The sequence below is a fragment of the Siniperca chuatsi genome, linkage group LG24 (genome assembly GCF_020085105.1).
Source record: "Siniperca chuatsi isolate FFG_IHB_CAS linkage group LG24, ASM2008510v1, whole genome shotgun sequence".
Taxonomy (NCBI): Eukaryota; Metazoa; Chordata; class Actinopteri; order Centrarchiformes; family Sinipercidae; genus Siniperca; species Siniperca chuatsi.
The window spans coordinates 6,753,217-6,778,745 of NC_058065.1; the positions used below are offsets into that span (position 1 = coordinate 6,753,217).

Sequence of the window (25,529 nt, forward strand, 5' to 3'; positions counted from 1 at the left end):
TGTCTGCTGTTGAGGTACTACACTTTGTTTACTTCTTGTTTTACTTTTGTGATAAAAAAAACGTTTAAATGTTTACTTGTGACATGCTAAAACGTAGTCTAACAGTAACACAAATATTTAAGAAGAGAGGAGTCACAAAGTCTGCAAATTGTCTGTTACACAGCAATATTTAAACTTTGCTAATGTTAGCAAACACTAGCCACTATACTGTAAGCTAACGGTACTGTTTATACCAAATCAAGTTATGTTGTAGCAGCAAAACTTTTCACTGCTTTGCTTATGAATTCAACTTTTCATTTGGAACAAAAATAATGTGTTGTTTATTATTTTAACAGTTACATAGTCTTGTTTTAAAGGAATAGTTTGACATTTGGAAAAATACACTTATTCGCTTTTTAGCTTTCACTGGGAGCTGTGGGAAAACAGCCATATTATTATTAATCTTTATGCTAACCCAAGCTAATTGTTTCGTGGCTTAGCTTTCCTAGCTCTAGATAGCATTAAATGTTAGAAGTGAGTATGAAATCAGGTGTAATCTGAAAGAACCATATACTGTATTTACCAGAAGAGGGCAGTAACATACTACACCACCAGATGTGTGTGTTTCATAGATAGACTGTATAAGACAGGTTTCATGACAGTTACATGTTTTTGGCCAAACGCAGCACATATATAAAATATTTTGCCTCTGACAGGTGATGGTGGGAAAAACATTCAATCATTTTCGTCTATTTTAACTGAAATTGTAAGTGTATAATTCAGCCTACTACTGTAGCTCACCATTAACATTGATAAGTGAATTTGTTGGAAGATTTCATATTAACATCCCACATTTGGCAGCACAGGATGTCTTAACTTATTATTTGAAAATAATTTCTTAACAGCAGAACTGACTTTCACACACAGATGCAGATGTGACTTTCTCAAAAAAGACAAAAACACAATCATTAGTTTCACTCTTTTAATAATTCATCCAACACATTCTTGTTGATGTGATTGCTGAAAAAAGAGCCACGAAGAGTCATCGCTCCTCTCTAGGACGCTGATGTCAGAAGCAAATCTCCTGAAAGTAACAAGAAAACATCCTCAGGCATCGCATGACGCGTTAAATGCATTAACTGTTTGCAGAACCGTGCATAGTACATGCCTTTTATTACACTTACCAATCACTCACAAACATAATCCACAGTAAGGTACGTGGGAAGATCGCAGGTCATAGTTTCATCCACATAAGGTGTGGATGTAATCGTGCACACGTTTTTGCTGTTACACCTGATAATAAATTCAAAAGAAAAGCAAGGGTTAACAATGTATCAACAAACCAAATCGAAAATGTATTATACATTGAAAGAATAAACCAGCCATATTGATATACTACAAATAATAATACTACACAGAGAAGTAGTGCTACTACAAATATTATTGTATAGCACAAATAGTGATATATGAAAATATATTCAAGAAATACATCAATTTAGAACAAATATCATATTCCCTTTGCCTCCACTAAAAATCTTTTGTCTTTTGAATAAATACACACATTGATTTAAAAATCCCTCCAACGTCGTAACTCAAGCAAGAGGCTTTCGAAGGGATTTCGGTGCAGGTGTTATTGTCTTGACGTCCGAAACTGGCCTTCAAAATGTTAAGGGCTCCGTTATCTGAGGGTGACACAGAGATGAACACAAAATGTGTCATAACACGGACAAGACTAACTTCAGCTAAAATTAACCACTTAACAGTTGATGCAACTTGCTTGATAAACTCACTAAAATGTCATTATTTCACAAATGCAAACCTTATTAGACATAGGCTACAATAAATGAACATAAATCTGCATTTTATTGTCTCCACCTTGTGCGTTTCAAAAACCACAGCTATATATTTGATGAAAAAAAAGATTTACAATTTTGTTTTTTCCTACATTCAGTTTTCTTTCAAATTGATCAGTCATCCTGCTGTATGACTAAAGCCTCTTACTATAATCAAAATACTACATTTTATTATTAATTGTTTTTATGCTACAAAATGCAACATAATTACATGTCAACACTCTAAAATTCAGGATTAAAGCAAGGTAAGTATGAATATATTTATTTAAAAAATCATAGAGAAATGTGTAATCCTTTTTCAATAACCAAACATTTCCATGCAGACAGGATTATCAACGCATTCTTACCACACTTAATATCTTGAGTTTGTCCTTGACATATAGAAGTGGTTAGCACATCTGTAAAAAAAATTAAAAAACATCATGAGAAAAGGTCAGGTCTTTCTTGCATTCCTAAAATCATCTTCACTGATATCTGCAGAATTGTGCTGCTGTACACCAGCAAGTCCTCTGCTGTGCTTAAAATACTCACTTCTCTTGTTACATTGGTAGGAGATCCGTATGACGGAATCTTCTGAGTAATCGCACTTGAACATCTTCGCATTGTGCATGGGCAGGCGGCATTGTTCCTTATCGTCACAGCTAGAGAAATATTAGAAAAGGTCAAAGATACTTCTATGCGCAAATGAATGTCTGCATACAGGCAATTTTAACTGAATTTGAATTGAATAGATTTTGTTTTGTAAGTTGCTTTAAAAGTACATTTGAACATAGTACTGTAAGGTTCTGTTTTCCAGCCTCAAAAATACTTAATACTTAATAATATAAGTAGTCCTGCATCCATTATCCTATTTAAGTGAAAGAAGAGAAGTATCATCAGCTAAATGTACTTAAAGTGTCAAAAGTAAAAGCAGTCGTTCTGCAGAAAAAAGGCTCCTGTAACTGATTATCATTTGTGACATTATTACATTTTTAATACTGTTACATCAGTGTGTAAGCAGCATTTTTTTTAGCTGGTCGAGGTGGAGCTAATTTTGACTACTTATATATACAGTTAGGTTTTTTAGTCTAGTGGTTCCCAAACTAGAGTTCTTTGGGCCTCGAGCACTGATTTTAATAAAACCATTTGGGAAGTTAAGAGCGGAAATGTCTCTTGGGTGGAACCGCTAACAACTTACAGACATCTGAAACGTAACAAGACACTGTTTTTGTAACGGGTCACAAGCCCAAGAGGTTGGGAACTGTTTTCGTTTTGTATTTTATAAGATTATTATATTTTTTTATGTGAAATATGAATCTGAAAAGTAACTATAGCGGTCAGATAAATGTAGTGAAGTAAAAAGTACAGTATTTCCCTGAAATGTAGAGGAGTAGAAGTATAAAATTCCCACTACTGGGAACAAGCCAAAACACACTTAATGGATTCATATCTATCCTGGCTCTTCTCAGGACCCAGCAGGAGTAACTGTAAAGTGTCTTACTGATAATATCGCTTGTTAAAGATTGAAGAAGATTCAACCTCAAAATAAAGCCAGTTGTCTTTTTCCTGATGTAAAATATGCTTAGTTACAAACTGAACAACTAATAAAGTTAACAGAATAGAAAAACTCTTACGCAAACTTGGCCAATTGTAATATGATCTTGTGTAGGCAGTCCTTTGCTGAGACCACGGGAAGCTGGCTTTTGGCAGTGCAGTCACCAGAGGGTATCACACCATGATGCAGTGACAGCACTTCAATCAAATGTCCTTCAGCTGAACATACACAAAACATGGATCATAAAGCAAAATAGTAACAATGGGTGATGGTAGGAGAGGCAAGACAAGACCTGAAGAGTTTACATTTTGGTCAAATAAAAAATAAATAAGATAATACATACGGCATTGCAGCTCACTCCTTTCACCGGGACATGCCATATAATAGAGTTGTCCTGCAGCGAAACAAAATACAGTACATCTCATTGTGTAAGTAAATAGATCAATTGTCAAGTTTGGCTCTTAAGACACCTTTAGTCTCATTTCTGTTTATTTTTTTCAGATTTTCCTCTAATCTTTACTTATTTCCTGTGAATTACTGTAGTTTACAGAATAAAGTTTATAGAATAAAAAAGACTCCAAAACAATCTTGACATTACACAACAAAAAAAGTTGAAATAAATGCAATTGAACAAACAAAAAAATAAATAAAATGAAGTAAAATAAAGTTTGAAAGGCACAAACAAAAATCAGAGAAGCATAGAAATTGTAGTAATTTACCATCAGATGTCCAACACCAAGCTGCAGCCAGGACTAAAAGATAAGGGACATTTAAAAATATAGTTAATCTTATAAAGGACATGTAACATTCTTTACTCCAAAGTTACTCTCACAGTTACTCTCAAGACTGTTAAAGACAACAGAACAGGTCGTATACTCACAGGCGATGAGTGTCAATCTTGTGGAAAGCATCTTGTCAGCAAGATAGCGAGTGATCATTATACAGCAGACCACAGCTTCTTATACAATTTCCTCTGCACACACACATACCCATCCTGAAGTAGGAGGGTGCTGAAACCCATCAGTGAACAGCCCTGGGGGGTACACACAGTGCATACAGGACACTTAAATATGGGTGGCGTGACTTACAGTTGACAATGTTATCCTAATATATGAAATCCAAATATCTGTTGCTTGAGGAGTTTTAGTGTATGCAATGAATTAGATGACTGAGATCATTAGTTCTCTTACAGTCTTACAGTGGTGGGAGCAAATGTTTAATTTGGCAGTTTTGCTGGGTTAATTCTCCCAGAAAAATGCATTGCATCTTTAGTAACCTAAAAAGTCATTTTGGTTTACAGCTAATGGCCAGTGATGGAAAGCACATTTACTTATGTTTTGGTTCTTTGATTTTGGTCTTTTCATGGGATTTGTTGCAAAATATAGAATATCTCCAGACTTAATTTTCAGTGCAGCACTTGAGTGAATGCACCTTACCTTACATACAAAACCATAGGTTGTATGAATTGGCCCTATATAAATAAAATTGAAGTGAATTGAATTGAGTTATAAGATGTGTTATTATTGATTAAATTACATTTTTTAAACAGTATATATAAAGTAGTTTAAAAAATAGCTCCAACTGAACCAGCTAAATCATTAAAATGCAAAGATGTACTCCTTGTCTCCTGCAGGTACTTGACAGTGTTTGTCTCCAAGTGCATTTACATGTCTAAGGGTGTGGGGTTGAGTTCTGAGAACTTAATGTGTGTTTTTTGTGAAATGGATCACACTTCACATAAGTTTCACTTGTCATAGACAATTCACAGAAGTTTTGAAATAATTTGATATTAATAAGGGGTTTGGTTTATTGATCTTACCTGCAATTGATTGTATTTCATTTGGAACATTTGCAAAACCTAGAACCTACACTTTTTAATAATATGAAGCTCATTTCTGACAGTCCAATCTACCCCCATGACCTTGACCTGCATTTTTCCTCCTGGGTTTAATTGCTGAAACTGACAGTGAGAGCGATGGCTCTTCATTATCATACGGACAAGGACACACAATGATACAAAATACATAAAGTAAACGCATGAAAATTGAAAGAAATAATCGACTGAACCACGAACCATGGACAGAAAATGAGTCTACAAATGAATAAAAATGGAAAATATTTGTATGTACTGTACACTTTTGCTTATCTTGTTTTAGAAAACTACAAGTTTGAACAGCATGAATAAAAATCAGTAATATCGAACACAAAAACATCTTTCTTTCTTTAATAATATCACACACAACACTGAAAAAAGATGTACTGAATTCATTCTTTATGTCGAGACATGTAAAGGCTAACTCTGAACATTTCTGCACAGAAAAATGAAGCTTTAAGGAATAAAGAATGGTACATTTTAAGTTGTGATTTCACCATGTACACAGAATAGTGTGTATCAGTGTCAGACTTTAATGAAGACAGGTTTAAAGCGCAACAATGGTATGCAGATTTGCCAAAACAGAGGTTAGTCCTACTATCTTAAAGGAAATATTTGATTGTTTTTACAACCTGGTTCTCATTTTTGTAGTTTTGTCATCCTTATCAGTTATCATAGCATTTGATTCATTGCTAAACCCAGGGAAGCAGTGAAAATGCTTGACATACTGTAACCTCACAACAAGAGTGGACAACCATGCAGGCTTGAAATTTTTTTTTATCTCAGTTATCTCAGCCTCTCATTTAAAAGTGAAAACTAACTTGTTTGCAGCTGAAATTACCATTATTATCATTACATTGAAATGTTATTTTAAAAAACTGTGTGTTTCCATCACACACAAACTCACTCATTAGCTGAATTGTAAAACGGCCTTCATTCATAACAACGATGTGCAGTATGTGGAACCTAAAAGTAGCCCTGCAAAACTAATGAACATCTTCAATGACTGCATCAAATAGCTGGCTAAAAACTTCAGGACTAAACGATAGGACTGATGGCAGACACTATATGTGAATATGTTTTAAAAAATGCAATTCTCCTTTATACTAATACTTCTCTAGTAGTACTGGATATCAACATGTATGGATCTGAGACAACAGGTAATTGAAAAACTCACCAGGGTCTCTTTTATTACACGGATTTGAAGGAAACTGTCCAGAGAATATTCACAGATGAAAGTCATTGATGGCAGCCTGCAGCACTTCCACTCATTACACCTGCAGAAATGTGACATGCTGCATATCCTGGCCACTCTCTTATGGTTGCCATCCACGTCTTTTGTACCTTGTGCTGGATTCATCTTTAAGAAGCCAAGGAATCTTTCTAGGTGTTATACTTCAGGTGTTACTACTTAAGTTATATTGCATCATCAGAGTATTTGAAATATGTTAAATAAGGTCTAATTTATGTTGTATGTAAAAATGTATAGCTTGTTTTAAGGCAGAAGAAGAATCAAAAACAGTGGTGCTCCAGCACCTTGGCCGTATTCCTCGTACTTTCAGTGTTTAATTTCGTATGAACTGGAATCTTCTATGACTGGAGGCAAACTGAAAATCTTTCAGAACCTGTCACCACAGCAACAGCTTCTTAAAGTCAAACCTGCCAAAAGCAGGATGAAGTCAAGGTGATCTAAAGCAAGCTTAGTCATCCATTAAGTCAGTGCCACATGGGGTTGGGACTTTTCTTCACAGGGGTGTCAGTAGATCAAAGTGCTTTGGTTAAGCTGAGAAACAAATGAACATTGATGCTTTTATGTATCAAGAAAACGTTGACATTGATTTAGTGTAACCAAGTTAATAATATAGCACTTTTAATGAACTATTTAAAAAACTACATATAAGTAGTTTGGTTTACCATCAGTGAGCCTGAAATAGATGATAGAGGAACTAAAATAGATCAGATTATTACTGATTGTATGAAAACAATTGATTATTTCATTTTTGAGAAGGTCTGTCATTTATAAATTACATAATAAACACTTAGAATGCAATGCAACTGTCCTGTAAGCACATACTGTAACAATAAATGTACATATATATCAGCTCATAAGGTATGTTTGTGAAACGCAGTACAAAAAGACATAAAACAACAGCCAATATTAAGTGAGACAATCACGACATGTCCTGTCATGTCCAGGCATGTCATGACATGGTGAACATGCATTGTGTTCACCAGGACATGCCACACTGAAAAGACACACTCACTCTGAAAGAGACATTACAGTTACATACAGAAATTATTGTTTGCTAAATTTTTAATATAGTCATATAATACTGTATTAAATAACTTCAAGGCTGCACCAGACTTATATTATTTCCATGGCCAACATTATTTACCTTCTAAGGTCAAGGGAGTCCAATTTGATCTAAAACTGAACTACTCAGTCTGGCAGCACAAAACATAAATTAGCCAATTATGAATCTGGGACCCGTAATTTGCAGTGGAATAAATTAGGCTACCTATATATGAAAGATAAAATAAAAAATAAAAAATGATGTGGCAGTATTTTTGACAGTGTGGCTGTTGTGTTACCAGGCTGCAGCCAGCACAAAAAATCATACAGAGCATATATTTAGGATGACTCTGCTGACAGCACAATCTGAATTAAAAATGTATTAAAATAAAAAACACAGGCAAGGTATATCATGAGGCGCTTTTTTCAATTTAGCAAACTTTAACTAACTTGAAATACTTAAAAATGATGATGAGGTTTCTATCAAAACCCTAGGATACTAAATACATTGTACTCACAGGCAGTGGTAGTCAGTGTCATTGAGAACATCTTGATTACTCAAGAAAAAGAAACAGAATGATGCCTAAACAAGTGTGAACATTATTTAATGACGTGTAATTTGGCAGAATGTCTGTAATCATGCTTAAGGTAGAACTGGCTTTTGGTATAATGTGGTTACAATTGATAACCAAATATTGGTCTTTGTAGCAGCTGTGGGATAATTTGAATTTGTGACAAAAAGTAGAATCCTCACACTGTTTTTGAGTAATGTTTTTTTTTTCTGTTAAAGTTATCAGAAACTCCTAAATTTCAGATGTAAAGTATTAGACCAATTTAACAACAAGGGCTCTTGGCATCACTTTGACGTTCTGTTTAGAAACACTTTAAATGATATTGAAGACGATAAGCTACTTGAAATATATTTTAATCAATATTTAGTTTTATTGATATTCAATTAACTTAAAGGTGGGGTATGCGATTCTGGAGAAATCCAATACCATGACAGGTACCATGATATAGAGCGAACAACAGCACAGCAAGTAATGTAACGTTAGCTAGGTTGTGGGTTAGCAAACTGTCCCTACAGTTGCTGCTGCGAAGCTCACAGCCAGAGAGGACGAGACGGTTTCCCAGAGCCAGCACAGCAGCTCCAGACAGCGATGCTCACAACTCTCCTGCTACTATAGCTAACATCACAACAGCATATCTTGGCAAACTAGAAAGTAAGCTGAATGTCCATGGACAAGTCATTTAACGTTACCTGACACTCAAATCAAGGCTGGAATAGTGTTGCGTGGCTCGGCCCGAGCCACTTTGTTTATTTCTCATTTACAGAGCCAGGGCTGTGTACAAACACACACAGAAGTAAGTAAGAAATCTCAATTGTTTAGCTACACAGTGTGAGACTGATATTTTTTATAATACAATATAAATATAAAAGAGTTTCAACAGGAGAGACACTACAGCAACTGAAAGAAAAGGAAACATATGAAGAAAAAAAAAGTTCAAATGTCCAATGCAAATGTTGCTATTCTCAAAAAAAAATCTGATAATAAAGTGATCTAAGTTGTGAAGGTGAAGCAGAGATCCTTAATGAGTTGCTGATACCTGTCTCAGACTTCATGACATTTGGCTATGCAGTCCAATAATCATGCAAGTGCAGTGTATTTAGGAAAATAATCTTTGTCTCAGTGTTAGCACAACTCAGGGCCCAACGGCTTGTTACACGACAAGTAAAGACAGGTTTGAACACGTTGTTCCTGCGGGAAACTGTGAGAATACAGACAAAACCAAACACTGACTTTAGTGTTTTAACTCCTGATACAGAGCCTTGGGTATATTCTTATCTGATACGATCTGGACCCCTTTTTTTATTCAATTGTAATCAAACAGTTGTAAGCATGCCCTTATTGAAGAAATGTTTTGCTTAGGAGCATCCTTGTTCATGTAATTTACAAAAAATAAAATAAAAAAAAATGATGTGGTTATGCCAGTGAACTTAAAACTGTTTCACAAATTGCTGCATATTTAGCCCATAAATGACTGAACCTTCATCACTCAAAGAAAGAAAACAAGAAGTTATGTAATATTTTGTGTCTTCTTGCAGGTTCAGGCATACAATTTCTCACAATTGCTTTTTGATATATTGACAGATGAAATCACATTTTGATGAATTTTTACTTTTGCTTTGAATGATACTGAAGAATATACTGTTATTTTAATTTGCTTTTAAAAGTGAATAGAATAAAGAAAAAGCCTGCATTAAATCAGGATTTTGGCCAAAGGGGGTACTTTTTTATTGTTATATCTAAGTTTTTATGGATTTTATCTACAGTATGTGTTTTTACATTTGCGAGCTTATTTGTGATTGTATTTATATACACCAATGCACTATATCACAGTGTAAAGAATAACTTGGCTAGGCACATGGCTAGGTGTCACAAAATAATCAACATATATAATTAAAATAAACAATAACAAAGATTCATAAAGAAAAAAGGAAAAAAAGATACAAATGTAACACATGCAAAAGATATAGAAAATAAATCTGAATAGTTTAAGAACACTACAAATGTACTCCTCAAACCACTTCAGTTGGATAAATGTATTAAACATATTCTGTTGTGTCTACTGCAATTATTCCAACCAGTTATATTACATTGTATTGTTATATCACTGTCCTACAGTTGTAGGAATCACTAAGTCCTGTCTTTATTCTTAGACTTTCTTTTTATAGCAACTCCAACTGTCACACGCATGCTGTCTCTGCCTGTCTCATACACTCAGAGACACACACACATACACAAACACACAAACACACACACACACACACACACACACACACATTTTGGTTGATAACATTATCTATAGGACTTGGAGTGTGGGCGTGTGTGTGTGTGTGCGTGTGTGTGTGTGTGTGTGTGTGTGTGTGAGTGTGTATAGGTCATACATGGCAGTCCAAGAAATGTGACCTATCGCGGTGGTGCAGCTGTCGTTCCCAACCTGAGGGAGTTGGGGGTGAAGCAGTGAGATGGGAGTGAGAGAGAGAGACAGATAACATGAGCTGATTTAAGTCCTTAGAAGCTTAAGAAGGTTAAAAGTGTATTTCTTGTAAAACTGCTCAAAGGTAGTTAGTAACTGAAAACACACTAGAGCAGAAGTCCTGAGTGGTTTGACATTTAGGAAAAAGGATCTCTCGCTCTCTGTCTCACCCCTCTTCACTGGGTTTAAAGCTGTTGAAAGGGACCATGGCAGTGGCTGTTAATGCTACATGATCTAGGGTGGACTTACACCTACAGCCTGTTCTTGCAAAAGGACACATAGAGACACAGGCTTTAGCAAATGATTTGAGATGAAATATTTTGCTCAATGGATCTTGTTACCTTCACTTGGACTTTGCGGGGATGTCCAAAGGGATTCCTTTCAGCTTTAATGGCAAAAGTGAGGTAAGTTGCATTTCCTTCTATTATCGGGTAAAAAATTGTAGGATGTCTAAAAACCTAAAATGACCAAATAGGTCACTTGTCGTTGCAGTCCAAACTGACCCATGTGAGCTTTTTATATATCTGGTGCTCCCATCAGTAGGACAAAGACACACCAGCAGTACCTTGTTTTTCACCATTAGGAAGAATAACTTGCTTAAGATTAGGAAAAGGTTGTCAAAGTTAATTGAAAGGCTGGGATTTGCTTCCCATCCTACTTAACATGTTTATAATTTACAACATTACATCATTCAAAACACCACTGGCTATTGTTTTAAATGTACCACACATAAGTAGGGTCTTGTTATACAGGGTTGAGGTGTCAGGACATGTCGTCTTTGCCCCCTCTCATCGTAACTTTCAGGCTACCGAACCTTGACTACGTCTTCTGTCTGCACAGCACGTTAGGTGTGTACTACTGGCATCAAAATGACAGACACAGCCAGTGTGTAAGAGAAAAGTTAGACCATATCTTGTTTTACTAGAGAGTTCTCCAACGATTTAATACCTTTCATAAGTTTTGGGTGACTTGCAACAGACAGATTAAAAAAAAATTGTCAAAAGAGGCAGACATCTTGACTTTTTGCCCTTTTGTATGGGTCAAACTCCGAAAAACCTGGATCCTACACTTCCCATAATGCAGCTCAAAAGCATCTTTAGTTAGGCCTTCCCACCCATTTTTGCCAAACTTCATCTCCCAAGTTTGTAACTCAGGCTTTGTAAAAAAAAGTGTTGTATCCAAGCCAAAGCTGTAATATCCGAGTGATGTCCGTTGAGTCATTTTGTCAGAGTCACAAACCTCCTCAAGTACAATAGAAGACATTATGCAAGTGTTTTTTTTACAGGCTGAGTAGTACTCTAGTAGACTTTGACATGGAAAATGGTTCGAGTAACCCTTACTGAACGTAGAATGCCTTGTATTTTTAAGCTTTTTGAACACCCAACCAATGTTGTCATTTTTATGAATAGGAAGTCATTATTCATATAACTGCAAGAGGTTGCTTGTCATGAAAATGTAAACATGGGTTGTTTAAAGCCATTTTTTTCTAATGAGCACATTTACTAGCAAACAGTGTTTGTAGTCAAACTGTAAAATGTTTAAACATAACTTTGATGTCATTCTGATTGATGTCATTACAGTCCCCAGTGCAACAGCCCAGGTCAAACATCCTCTGTTCTACCTGTGAGCCCAGAGATATGTGAACCATTGGAGGCCTTCAACAACTGAAGCTCATCTTGATACCTCAATCAGTTAACAGATAAAAGTACAGTCCTTAAAGAAATCAAGATGGCAGAAGGCTCTGGATCGAATCTCAGTCTCAACATCCCTTCCAAGAGGTCCAAAGTCACCAAGGACCAGGCTGTTCTAGATGCCGGGGTTGCAATGCAAGAACCCATGCCACCAGTTTTCATTCGTAAACTCCGTAAAGCAGCAGTAGGAACAGGCTGTGATATCCGACTGAGGGTGTCGGTGGCAGGATTTCCAAAACCTTCGCTGACCTGGTACCACAACGATGAGCTCCTTCCTCCATCCGAAGCCCAGGACCCAGGAGGGCTGTGGATACGGGACTGCCGCACGAGCGACGCTGGCTTGTATGCCTGCGTGGCTACCAATGAGCTGGGAGAGGCAAGCTGCAGTGCTGTCTTGGCCATTATGGACCTTGGTGAAGGTAATCACAAACAACTGAAACTTACACTAATTTAACAGGAAGACCTAAGTCATGACATTGGCTTTTTAAACATCAGTCATATTTTATTTTAAACCTGTTAATGTGTGGTAACAGTTTCTTTAAGACCTAAAAGGGTCCTCGAATGGACCTATCACTAACTTACACTGATGTTGTATTTCCTTTTGTGTACAGAATACCAGTTAATTTATGACTAACACTAGAACCCAAATATAAAAGATTGATATCTGTTAAACTAATTGCCATTTTTAATACTTTTCTAATGAATATTGGATCCCTTGAAACATTATCCCAGTCAGTGAAAGTTCACGCAGAAAAAACAATTGTAGATTCAAGACTGTGTTTTGATCATCAGACAGCAACCCTGTCTTCCATGTCTGCAGAGCAGCACTGGAAGATACTTTTTTTTAAATCAGCTTGTGGATGTAAATAGAGTCTCAGCTTTGTTGGGGGGGGAGAAGTGTCACCTGCCTTTGCTGTCTATTAGCTGCACGCAGCTGAACCTTTGGGTGTTGTTTGTTGTGTTTACTGAGCTGAGGAAGTTGGGATTTGGGCACCTGGTAAGAGCCTTCTTTTCTGAGGATATGTTGCAAGTAATTAAAGTCAGGAAACTTGGGAAATTCACATTAGGGAAAAGTTGCCTTCAAGACTTCAAAATGGAGAAAAATCATTAGACTGTCTACAGCTGTGTACATGACTTAGTAGTTGTATCGTTAATCACTCATCAGTTGTATCATCAGTCTGAAAGCTTGCAGCTACATTATATTGTAACATGTATAATAAGGTTAACATGATACAAAAAGGTTAGATAACTGCAAATACATGTCAGCTGTGAGATTTGAGGCTTAGCCGAAGCTCTTGCTGCGATGTTGATGGAACATAGTTTATATTGAATGGCAAAAGTTAAGCTACTTCTTACTGAAATATGGTCACATTGAGAGAGAACCATCCAATTAAACAGGACAATGAGACCACGATTAAGCTGTAAGATTTATAAAGAAGTCTCTTTCTGCCGTTGCAGCTCCGTAACATTTCCTAAATGAAAATACTTTGGTGGGACAGTTTCGCTTGGGGTGGTCATTCTGTCAGCATAAATTCACACAGCAAAGCACTCAAGACATAATTTATGTTTTTGAAGGGCTTCAGTAAGAGCAGTCCGGTCTGTCCCATGTTCCACATCGTCTTCACTATGTCTCATTCACTTCTCTCAAACTCTATGCGTATAGTTCGCTTTTTCAATTGCCCTTTCAATGTACTGTAATACATTTAGTGCAGGTTATGAAATAAACTAACCAGTTAGTTTGAAAAAGTAACTGTCTCCAAAAAATTCCTTTTCTTACATATCTGGACATGCTTTAGTATCTTGCTCAAGGACACTTCAGTATGATGGATTTGAATGGATTGTCTATTATTTCCCAGTTTACTGTATTGTGTCACCTCTGCAGAAATAAGGATAGTCTTTGTCGGTGAAGCAGTGGCTTTTTTAAGCTCAACTCTCCTCCATACCCCACTAACAAACTCATAGGGATAAGCATATCCCAGCCATATATGTCACATATAGCCCTATGCCATATGTTATTGTTAATTGTTGTCAGGTACAATTGCACTGCAGTTGCATTGTATTACAGTCTTTTGAAACTGTAGTCAAATTGATCCAAACCTCAGATTCCATTGAGTGGTGATTTTCTACTTTGTTATGGGCTTAATAATCAGAAATTCATAGGATATTAACATCACATTTGGAGGTATAAATAGTCACGACCAGTTTGCATCATTCATTTGAGTGCCGTGTGTCGAATATAGAATAAAGTTTTCAGTGAGATCATTGCTAGGTAGATTTGATCATGGTCTTGTTGCCTTGGCCTGTGGAGAAAGTTGACAGGTGAGCTCACATGTCACCAGCTCTCACACTATGAGCTGGCACACGTCAGCTGGCATATTGCTCAGCTCCTCTCTGTCTCACTGACCCTGGATTGAAGGGAGAAGATCAAATCTAGGAGGTTTTGATCTTCTCCCTTCAATCCAGGGTCAGTTTTTACTTTTTGACCTGTGTTCCTCATTGTCTATTTCTGCTCTTTATTTCATTCTTTTCATCTGTCTCTCACTGTCTCTTCTTTTGTCTCTGTGCTAATTTCAGCTTTATTGAAGTTATGACTTCAATGTATCTAACAACGTTGCAAGACAGTACAGCATGTTTTTTGTTGGTCCATTTTTATATTTCTTGTCACTATTTTAATTAAATCTTTATTAATCCTTTTTTGTTACATTCTTTCTCTCTATGTCCAGAGATGTAGACTTGACACTTGACTTGGACTTGACTTACTTGAGACTTGACCCTCCAAAGACTTGACCTAAAAGCAAAAACGTCAAAATTTTGCCATTGTAAAATCCAACAAAAACAAAATAGCAAGAGGCAGGCCTTGCATAGCTGTGAACCCTAAATATTTAATTCTCAGGTCTATGCATTGAATCGGCCTAAGAAGCAAAATAGTCAAATGACGTGTCATTTTAATTGTCAGCATTTAGACCTGAAAATAATTTCTTATGAAGGCTTGTGGCTCGACTTGGACTTGCTTTAACAGAGACTTCACTTGGTTTTCCCCAAAAGACTTAAAAACAACACAGCAGTCTTTTTGTTTATTGTTTAATTTTTTTGTCACTATTTACATGCATAGCAAACAGGTAAAATACAGCAAAGTAATTTTTTTTTCACCACTATGTCCTCGTTTTTATCCATTTTCAGGGTCCTAGCTGTCTTACTATCTCTCTGACCTCTGCCTCCCACGTACATCTCACCTCTCTCTCTCTCTCTCTCTCTCTCTCTCTCTCTCTCTCCTTGTGGTTATTTATGGCCTGGTATGTGCCGTGCCGGCTAGAGGGCTCGTGCTCTAGTGATGTGTGGATGCCGCCGGCCCCCTTCTCCGATTGCACCAGCAGACATCACAGATAATTATAGCATCACCACGGTCAGGATGCAGCGCTGTCACACTCAATCACAGCGAGTGTGATGAAAGAGAGACGGGGAGGGTGTGCTGAGGTGGGGAGGACAGTGAATATGTATTTGTGTGGGTGTCTGTTACTGTGTAATTTGTGCACGTGTGTGCGGTTAGGTTTAATGGCTGTTCTGGCTGCTTTTGAGCATTGCTCAGTGAGTTAGACAGACAGTCAGGTCTGTCACTTTAAGATATCACCCTGTGAGATCAAACCAACCAGATACCATAGTGCTGTGTCACATATCTAGACTACTTTTTTGACGTCACCATCGGTATAGCGTTTGATTAACATACTGTCAGGTATCTAAAGGCTGGATAAGCAGTTTGATGGAAGCTCTGAAAAAGCAGCACATCGGTCACCTGTGATATTTTAAGCTACTTTTATAATAGAAGATTGTCGTATTGTGACGCAGGAGCATGAACATTTGAAAAGGTCTTTGTTGCACCTTTAAAGGAGTGGTTTTCAACCTGGGGGTTGGGACCCATAAGGGCTCGCAAGATAAACATGTGGGGCTGCAACATTATTAACAGGATAGGAGAGCAGAAAAAATATATTTCTGCTACAGTTTTTTCAGTTTTCAAAAACCCATAGACGTATGGATCCTGTGATGAGGGTTTTCAAGTAAACACACAGCTTTTAAATAATCAAACCATTTCAAATCAGAGATGCTTTTAAAGGTTTTAAAGGTTTTCTTTGTTTTGTGTAGCTGACATCACACCACAACAAGTTGAATTATATGAGAGAAGTATTGAACGATGAGGATGGATGGATGTGAGAAAGAGGGTGAAACTAGGGGTTGGACGTTGTCGGGTGAAGTTGTTCTATATATTTGTAATGGAAGCCGGGAAGGAGGAGACTCAGTGGAGGGGACCCGTCTTAAGTGTCATGTCACCCAAGCCCATTATAAACCCCAGACGGTACCTGGAGAAGGAGGAGATAGAAGAGGTATGCAGAGAATTGAAAAAGAGAGGGGTGGACAGGAGGGATGAGAGGATGAATGGGTTGGATGGAGTGAAATAGGGATGAGGTGGAAAGGTAAATGGATGAAGGAAAGGTGGCTTGGCAGGTGATTAGAGGTGTGGTTGAGACATGGCCCTGCTCCCGACCCCGAGTTAACTAGTTAACTTAATTTGGTTCAGCTTAAGTAGTTTTTGGAACTAGATCTGTACAGTATATACTACAGTATCCAAACTTGACACTTGAACCCATTCAAATGATTGATGTGGTTTAGGCGTAGATCCATTCAGTAACATGAACAGTCTGATCAGGTAGATTTAGGTTTCTAAATCTAGCAACACACAGCAAACTGTCTTCTCTGTTGCACTAGTCTCTAGTCTAACGTTGCGCAGTCAACTTGAACAGTATTTTTTAAAGGTGTCCAGTGATTTAGTATTTAAGTGATTTAGCACTTACATAAAGTTGGAGGATTCACAAGAAACATTAAAAATAAAAGTCAAACTGGACGTAGTGTGGGCCAAGATATATCCTGATTTTTTTTTTATCCCCAGTGTGGGTCGAGCACCCAAAAACACATCATACATTTCCCTTAATGCAACTAAGGGAAATGTATGATGTGTTTTTGGGTAAATGCCCATGTTTTTCAAACTCCATGCCCTAAGTTATGCAGCTTGTAATGCAGGTTTATTGGTATAAATCCTCCTTCCAGAGCCACAAAAGACCTTGTACAATTGTTTTCATAGGCTGTCTAGTACTCCTCTTGACTCGTAAACTAACCTTATGTGAAAAATCATCAGAGTTCGTCTTTAAATATACAGTAATATTATCTATACACCAAATCAATCAGATGACAACTCATCTGTCAGTCAAATACAGCACTGAAATGAACCATTCCTATTGGAGACAGCTGTTTAGATGCAATCATTTGCTAGAGATGAAGTTTTCCAGCAGCACTGACCCCCAATAAATACCCTTTTCAGTTTAAAATTCCCTATTTATTGATACTGATATTTATTCATACCCCTATTACTGCTGTGCAATATCCTCGTCTCTTTATAAATACGCTACACTCAACTTGGCAGTTCATGCACTATTACTTTATACCATATTATTATCATCAACCGGTAAACCCACTTTGTACTTCACACTTATTTTATTTTATACTAATACCCACTTGGTACTTAATTTATCTGACCTGTATTATAGTGTATTATATTTTTTTGCTTAGTACTTCTATTCCTGTGTGCACTGACGTGACAGTGAGCTGCTGTAGCAAAAGAGTTTCCCCCCGGGGATCAATAAAGTATTTCTGATTCTGATACTTCAGATATATGAATGACAGAGGGTCTGTTACATCACCTTGAAGATGTCTATAAAGTAGAGTGACAGGTTGACAGAGAGGGTTCAGTCCTACTGTATCAGCTCTAATAATACTTGCAACCAGACTATCTTGGTAAATGCCCACAACGATCTACAATCACATTCATATTCAGATTAAAATGAATTCCACATATGCAAAGCATCTAAATGAATACTTGTTTTCATGTATTCATTTGGTCACACAGTCTGAGCTTTATTTTTAACTCATTCAAGGCTACAGTGTTATTTTCACCTCCAGCTGCAAGGTTTATGAGCATTTAGCTGTCTGATATAAATCCACCTTACTTCAACTGGTGTCCCTGTAACTGTCTCATTGTCCCATAATGTATGAGCAGTTGTAGCATATCATTAATGGTGTATTACATGTCGGCCTTGTACTAGAGTTTCAAAACTCCCTGTAGTCCAAGCAGAGTGACCCACGGAGGACAGCAAAGGTCGTTCGGTTTCTGTGTAGCACTGTGTTTAATCTCCTGCTATAACGGAGGGGGGGCTCTCTGAAAGGGGGTGCAGAGGGAAAGTGCAGTACAACTGAAGGGGTTGTACTATGCAAGACTCGAAATAGACCGCTGAAGTTGGCAGTCAAAGTTAGGGAGGACTGGGGGAAGACAGGGAGAGGGCACGAAAGACAGACATGGGCTAAGAAAGATATAATTTTAAGGTCCAGCAGCCATCTTAAGACAGCACATCCATGCTTGTCCAATTCCTCATTTAATGCTACAGAGGAAGCCATTTTAAAGACATCATAATAAGAGAAGATGAAACTGGGAGAAGTAGGCCTGTTGGAGTAATTTTGAGGATGAGGTTTGTAGTGGTGTGTCTCGATGGAAAAGACTTGTGGAAGACTGCTCGGAGGAGAAATTGTTTTAGGCATGAGTAGCCATCTAGTCAGCTTTTAAAGGAACATACAAAGAAAGACGAGAGCCATGTTGCGGAAGGAGCTGCTCGATGCACGGAAAGCTTTGAGGAGCGCTAGGGAAGGTGTGAGTGGGCCGAGAAGCAAGAAGCAGAGAGGTGAGTGGGAGCTGGTATCAATACAAAATATGTACTACGATAGTATAAAATGGTTTGTTGGGGATCCTTTTAACAGGTTGAAGTAAGAGAAGGATCACACTCTTGCAGGGAATTATAAAATGCATAGTCAACTAAGTGGAACAGCTGAAATGGAAATGAAAACAACTTGAGGCCGCTATTGTTGCTGCCTAATTGGATTTAGTTTGTGTCTCTTCTATGCTTTGCCCTGTTCTACAAAGTCCCAGCTTTATTCATGGATAATGCTTTTTACTGCAGATTTTACTTTAAGGTACAACAATCTTGTTTGTAATAGTGCAGAAATGGATATGGTTACTCATAAAGACTCAAGTCATCAGTTGTTTTCTCTCGAAATTTCAAATGGATTACAAAACTATTTACAAATGGTGGCAATGACATCATTGGCCTATCCTTTTTACTCGAGAGCTAGCCTGCAACCAGTCCATCATATACAATTGTGTTTTTCCAGAAAACAGCAAATCTTTCTAGTCCTCATGTGAATGAGGGAACTACAGAAATTCCCTGAAAGGCCCACTCCATGATCCAAATGTAAACAAAGGGGTCGTCCTACCCCCTAAGTCCAGAGAGCAAGATTTGAAATCAGACTCCCAAAACTCATCCACAGGTGTATAATGATGCTTTTAAAGGTTTGTTTACATTGGTACTATGTTCAACAGTTTTGTTAAATTAAACTCCTGAAATGTACATGGGACTTTTAAGGAAAAACCAAAAATGAAAGAACTTACATTTAAACTGAAAATTCGGAGGGCTGATAAAATGACATTTAAAAGTTGTATGTCCTTTATCTCATTATTTTAATGGAGAAATGTGCTGCAGTTCACTTGTCTGCTCAGACAGTGTCTGTTGTAGACCATACATAGCATGGCATTCCTGCTCTCAGCATTTTTTATTGACCCAGTCCTCTTGTCTGGATTGGGATCAGTTTACATTGGCATACTGGAGCAAAGATAATCTATAGCTGCTTTATGATTCCACATTCTCTAAATATTACTTTCAAGTGGATTAACGACCAGTACAATTAATTAGGTTCTCTATTCTCACGAGGCAGCTGAAGCAATATGTGAGGGTAAAGCCAACGCTGGTGTTTGGTCTGACAAATAGTGTGTGTGTGTTCCATCCTGCTGGTACACAGTCGTTCACAGGAACCCTCAGGGATTTGGTCAGGATTAGGTGGTAGCATCAGGTTGCAGTGTGACTGTCAACATTGGCCACTGTCATTTGGGATTTCCAAACCACCTCACCATATGAACTGAATCAACATAGCACAACTCACATTTGCTTCAGAAAGGCAACTTGCATGTATTCACATAACATTTCAGGTTTTCTTCACACATTTCTCTACTTTTCATACAACTCTCACATCCAAAGCAAAACATTTACCATGAGTGCTGGCGCTGAGTGCAGATAACACCTGAGTGTGTTTTGTGGGTATGATGTGGATGAAAATCTATGGCCTGATGTAAATTACAGACAAGATGTTTTGTTGCAGCATTTTCTTGTTAGACACCACAATGTCATTTTTTTGGTTGTATGAAGAGAGTATGGATTTGCTGCCTTCCAAACTGGAAACAGTTTTTGTATTTTGTCACTAATCTTCAAACATTTCTTTGCTAACAATGTACGTGAACAATGGCGATGCACTGTATAACACAGCATTAGTTAGTCAGTACTGTTGTATCAGATATTCCACTTTGGAGGATGTGGAACAAAGGCTGTGTTGTAGCATAGAAGTATATTATCATTAGACTCTATTATTATCAGATGGACACCAGGCGGACAGAGGATAACGGCAAGAAATCACCAGAAGGTCACATTTAAGCTAAATTTATTGAACAATACAGTGAGGTATCAATACAAATTATCTTGTCGTTTACAGGCGCTGGCTTTCCAATTCCTTTGTACATTTAAATATGACTTCTTCAGTGGAGCACCCCACTGTTTCACAGTCCAGTTCTTTTCCATACAGAAGACTGGTTTCAAATGTAAAGTAGACATACATGATATGGAAGGTCTGGTTTGATATGACAAGACTTGGTCTGTACTGAAAAACTGAAACAGTGTGATCACAGTGTGATGTAACAGCAGTACAATCTGTTTTCTGTTGCAGAGAGATTATGCCAGACTTGCTGCTGATAAAGCTGTATGCCTGGAAGGCATCCATCAAGGGTGATCCACAGAAAGCAGCCTCTGTCACAAAATCAATGGGTTTCCGTGAAGTCTGCTTACTCTCTTGTTGTTTTAAGCTAATTAAACTATAGCATGTTCTGAATTGCACCTGTCCAAAGTATTTTTAAAGCTCATTCAGTGTCTATGATTTCTCCATGTGTTGAGGTCGCAGAAGCCAAAATTTGCATATGTAGGTCAGGCTGATTAAACAGAGACGTTTAAATCTGACGTAAAAAAAAAAAAATGCATCTGTGTTTTGTTTGAGCAGGCATGTCTGATACATGTTGGAGGTCAATAATGAGGATTGGCTTATGTCCAAGTCTGCATATACTGCAGGTTTAAGCAATGCAGAGGACAATGTGGCCTCCTGAACCATCAAACAAAAACTAGATTCAGAGTAAGATAAATGACATGCACCAGTAAAATCCCATTATCTTTCCTTAATGGCTGATATTTTATGATATCCCAGCCAGAGATTGGTTGAAGCTGAGTCGTTTTGGCTTTTAGTAAGCATAAAAAAACAACCTCATGAGAGATATTTCCAAGCAGCATGAAATGGAAGCTACACCACCGTATCTGGCCTGGATGATGGTCATGGAATCTTGTGTTATGATGGGCTTATTGATCCGGGCGCGGTTGAACTGTTACTTGGGGGTGTATCCCATATCACGCATAAAGCATTGATATTGATTGCTGCACTTTCTGTTGGACCGAGTGCCTCTCACTGGTGATGGATGGAGGAGGAGTGCAAGGCGGCCGAGGGTGAAGAGAGGGAGGTTTGTTAAAATAACAATTGCGAACTGCAATCCACTGCATCTAGGTTTGTCTTTAGTGAAAGAGGATGACTATTTAAATTTAAATCTAGTTTGGGATGTCTTTAAGATAAAAAAATACCTCTTGCAGCTGGGTGATAATCATCAAATAAATGGAGACAGAAGAAAAAGAGCTAATGACCAGAATCAAAATCATTCACTGAGCAACTCCCGATTCATGGCAGGAGTAAATCTCACATATTGATTCTGTGTTTACAAGGCCATAAACAGTAACATGCGTCACTTAACAACACTAAAATGCACATTGTTCAGCGAAGCAAATCAGCATAGAAGAGCCGTGCCGAAATGTGGACAAGGATTCTGGGTGGTTAGTTGCAGAGGGAGGTCTGGGTCTGCCTGTAATTATTTTTAGATTCATTTGATGGAGGAGGTGTGGGGAGCACAGATGTGTCTGAAGGAACAATTAACGTGCGTCAGAGGATGTATTAGAGGCAGAGAGAGAGGTTTGAAGGAGGAGGTAGATGGTGGGAAGCAGTTACATATTCTCGTCACGTTTGCTCAGCAAATCAGACATCCTGGAGGAGAGTTATCCATAATATTCTCTTTGTTTGATTTACACAGGCCTCTGTATGTAGAAAGAAATAGATATTGGTATTATATCAATAATGATTCAGTGAGATGAAAATAATAGTGGAAGAAGGAGCAAACCTGTCAGTTCTGATAAACTGAAATGTGCCAGATTTATTCCAAATGTCATAAAAACAAATAAATAACTTTAAAACTGCTCTCATCAATATTTTATATTCATATTACAATGGATTAAATGAATACATAAAAGGTGTCACTTCTACTGACGACCTCACAGAGAATTGTCACCTGACTCTGCAGTTCCCCTCAGCTCTACAGAGCATTTTAGCATCATTGTTTTGACGCAGCAAATTGGGTTTTCAACAAAAAAGCTTTAATAAACCGGAGCGCCTCAATAGCTGAGTGGTTATAGCACATGCCACATGGCCGCATGGTCGCAATCGTTGCCGGTTGGGTTCCGTCTGGTAACCTTTGTTGCATGTCATATCCCGCTCTCTCTCCCCATTTCCTGTCTACCTCCACCTGTCACTATCGGCAAAATAAATCTTTGTGAAAAAAACTCTAATAAACTGACTATACTCTACTTTACTTGCCCAGCATGTAATGGCAGACAGACAAAAGTTAGCAAATAACTAGTGAACATTGTGGAGCATTTATCAGCCAAAGAGCCAGATATTTTCCTCAAGAGTTGGTGGAGACCAAAGAAAGCTAAAAGGAAAGTGAATATTTGGACTTACTGTACGTTCGTCGGGTGACCAGAAACACGACTCCAAGTGAATGCTAATGTTGCTCTGTGAAAGCTGGATGTATAAATAAGCGACTGTTTGCTAACATGTTATCAACTTTATAAGGTGACAATATGTTAATGTTGCATTTACAACTTGTTCCACTGCTCCCAAGCGGCCAAAAAATCAATTAATGCAAGTTTGACTGATGTCAGTAAATGATCATTTTAAAGACTCAGTTTGGTATTGTTATTAGAAATAATTAGTCAATTGGTTAACTGACAGACTTCTATTTGACAGCTATTTGATCATTTATTTAGTAATTTATCAAGCAGAAATGGCAAACATTTGCTTGTTCTAGCCTCACAAATGTGAGGATTGTTTGAATTTGCATTGGCCTCTGCAAAATTGCAATGAGCATTTGCAGTATTTTTTGGTCATTTAATAGACTAAACATTTACTCCATAATGAAAATAATTATTCTTTTAAGGTTGAACTGTGGCTGCTGCTTGTTGTGAAATAAGTATCATGCATCATGCTCCAGTATAGGAAATGGGTTTGCTCCTCTAGTCCAAATAGCCCTCGGTTGCTCGAGGTTGTGGTAACCTTGACCCTGTCACTGTTTAAAGCTAACAGACATGGAATATACAGTAGATAAATAATTGCTGGACTATGGGTTTTGCTGGGGGCAAGGTTGGTGGGGAAAAGATTCACGAGGGAGGAGACAAAGCAGAGAAGAAACAGAAAGAGAAAGCTAGAGGAAAAGGCATAGATGATAGGGCAGAGGGGCTTTCCTCTCCCTTAGAGAGGAAAACAAAGAAAAGAGGAGAATAGACTGGGAGGTAGAGGGTGTAACAATGGTGTAAGGATTTGTTTTTGTTTGTATTCAGGAGGGTTGCACATTTATAATTCTAAGAAAACATATATTTCACTCACCCTTCCCCCCTTCTTTGATGTCTAGCCATTTCATCCCCTCTGCCCTATCATCTATGCCTTTTCCTCTAGCTTTCTCTTTCTCTTTCTCCTCTGCTTTGTCTCCTCCCTCGTGAATCTTTTCCCCACCAACCTCGTCGCTTGCTCTCGCCTCTACTCTCTGCCCTCCATCTCTTCTCTTTGTCTATTTCCCTCTCTCTTTCTTCTCTCTCTGAGTCTTTCTTTCTCTTTGTCCCTCTCATCTTTCACTCCTGCTGCTCAGGAAGAAAGTCAACATGCTGTGTTGAAGCCAGTTGTTTTCTTCCTCATTTTTCTCCCACCTCCTCCTCCTCCTCTTATTCTCCACTCTCGTCACTGCAATCAAGACCAGCACACCCCTTGTGCTCAGACTTCCAACCCCCACCTCCTCTTGTTCTGAGTGTGCTCTCTCTTGAGGCAGAACAGGCAGAGGGGGGGAGTTGGACAAACCAGCTGAGAATTGCCCCTCTAAAGGCAACGTCTACGTCAGAGAGGGACGCTGTTCACATCAGCGGATACACGCTCAGACACAAAGACACCTGGATCCGGCTTATTTGCATCCTCTCTCTTTCTCTCACTCTCTCTTTCTCCCCATCTTGCTGCCAGACTGGAGAGTAAGCACACCCACGCACAAAAGGAGGCTGAATTCCGATTTGAATCTGATTTTTTTGTTGATGCCACACCCTAGGCTTATTCTGGTTGTAGGGATGTTTTTGTGAGCTCATGCCACAGGTAATTGCACACGCTTGACAGGAAGCACTACTTGAAGAGATGAAGAAAATCTGGTCCAAGAAGAGATTTCAGGTGAGTTTGCTCCTTTTTGGAAAAAACTGCATTTAATGATGGTGTTATTAAGCTACAGTATATCCACGTTTGGTAGGTTTTTACATCTTGGGATGTCATTCCACACCATTTACCTGATAATGAGGTGCAAATGTGTTGATTTGTAACAGATAGCAGTGGTAAAAGAAACGTTTTAGGAATATTTTGTAGGGAACACGTTGATTAAAAACTAGCACCACTATTTTATGCATTCAATTCTGTTGGGGAAAATGCTAAAAGAGCGAAAGTGTGGATAGGAGAGGTGATGCTTGCTGTTTTCCGCCTTTGTTCTCTATTATCTGTCGACAAATTGAGGACAAATCAGAACAACGTAACAAAGAAAGTCAGCCCAAGAAAACACTGGTTGCCAGTTAGAAAAATGTATTACAGTGCAATGAATATCATATCTTAAGACCTTCCC

At 38.0% G+C, this 25,529-nt stretch overlaps 2 protein-coding genes across 8 annotated transcripts in view; one reads left to right on the forward strand and one right to left on the reverse strand.

Annotated features, from left to right (window-relative positions):
- Positions 1–947: 947 nt before the first annotated feature.
- LOC122872382 (L-rhamnose-binding lectin CSL3-like) lies at positions 948–4,361 on the reverse strand. 2 transcript variants are annotated; one of them, XM_044188560.1, is made up of 9 exons: positions 4,247–4,361; positions 4,086–4,118; positions 3,710–3,760; positions 3,446–3,584; positions 2,364–2,473; positions 2,180–2,230; positions 1,541–1,661; positions 1,164–1,272; positions 948–1,060 (listed from the first exon to the last, which is right to left on the reverse strand). In XM_044188560.1, the coding sequence occupies exons 1-8, from the start codon at positions 4,302–4,304 to the stop codon at positions 1,167–1,169; spliced, it is 669 nt and encodes a 222-aa protein (XP_044044495.1). In that variant the 5' UTR covers positions 4,305–4,361; the 3' UTR covers positions 948–1,060; positions 1,164–1,166. The 2 variants fall into 2 exon arrangements, with proteins under 2 accessions (XP_044044495.1, XP_044044494.1); XM_044188559.1 differs by having other exon boundaries at positions 948–1,063; positions 4,247–4,360.
- A 6,174-nt stretch (positions 4,362–10,535) lies between these two features.
- Positions 10,536–25,529, forward strand: part of spega (striated muscle enriched protein kinase a) — a 49,944-nt gene continuing 34,950 nt past the window's right edge. For 2 of the 6 annotated variants that reach the window (XM_044187124.1, XM_044187125.1), the window contains exon 1: positions 24,300–25,090. Coding sequence is in view for 4 of the 6 variants with exons in the window: in XM_044187125.1 (XP_044043060.1) it covers positions 25,058–25,090 (33 nt within the window). In the remaining 2 variants the exon portion in view is untranslated. Of the gene's footprint in view, positions 10,979–12,154; positions 12,685–18,671; positions 19,045–24,299; positions 25,091–25,529 lie in introns of those variants that run through there. The other 4 variants (XM_044187123.1, XM_044187126.1, XM_044187128.1 and 1 more) reach the window with 4 other exon arrangements.

Excerpts from the sequence above, each read along its gene's own strand:
- LOC122872382 (XM_044188560.1), bottom strand. The coding sequence starts at position 4,304 with ATGATCACTCGCTATCTTGCTGACAAGATGCTTTCCACAAGATTGACA. Across the intron at positions 4,119-4,246 it reads AAGATTGACACTCATCGCCT|TCCTGGCTGCAGCTTGGTGT; the intron begins GTGAGTATACGA and ends CTTATCTTTTAG. Across the intron at positions 3,585-3,709 it reads AAGGAGTGAGCTGCAATGCC|CTGAAGGACATTTGATTGAA; the intron begins GTATGTATTATC and ends GTGTATGTTCAG.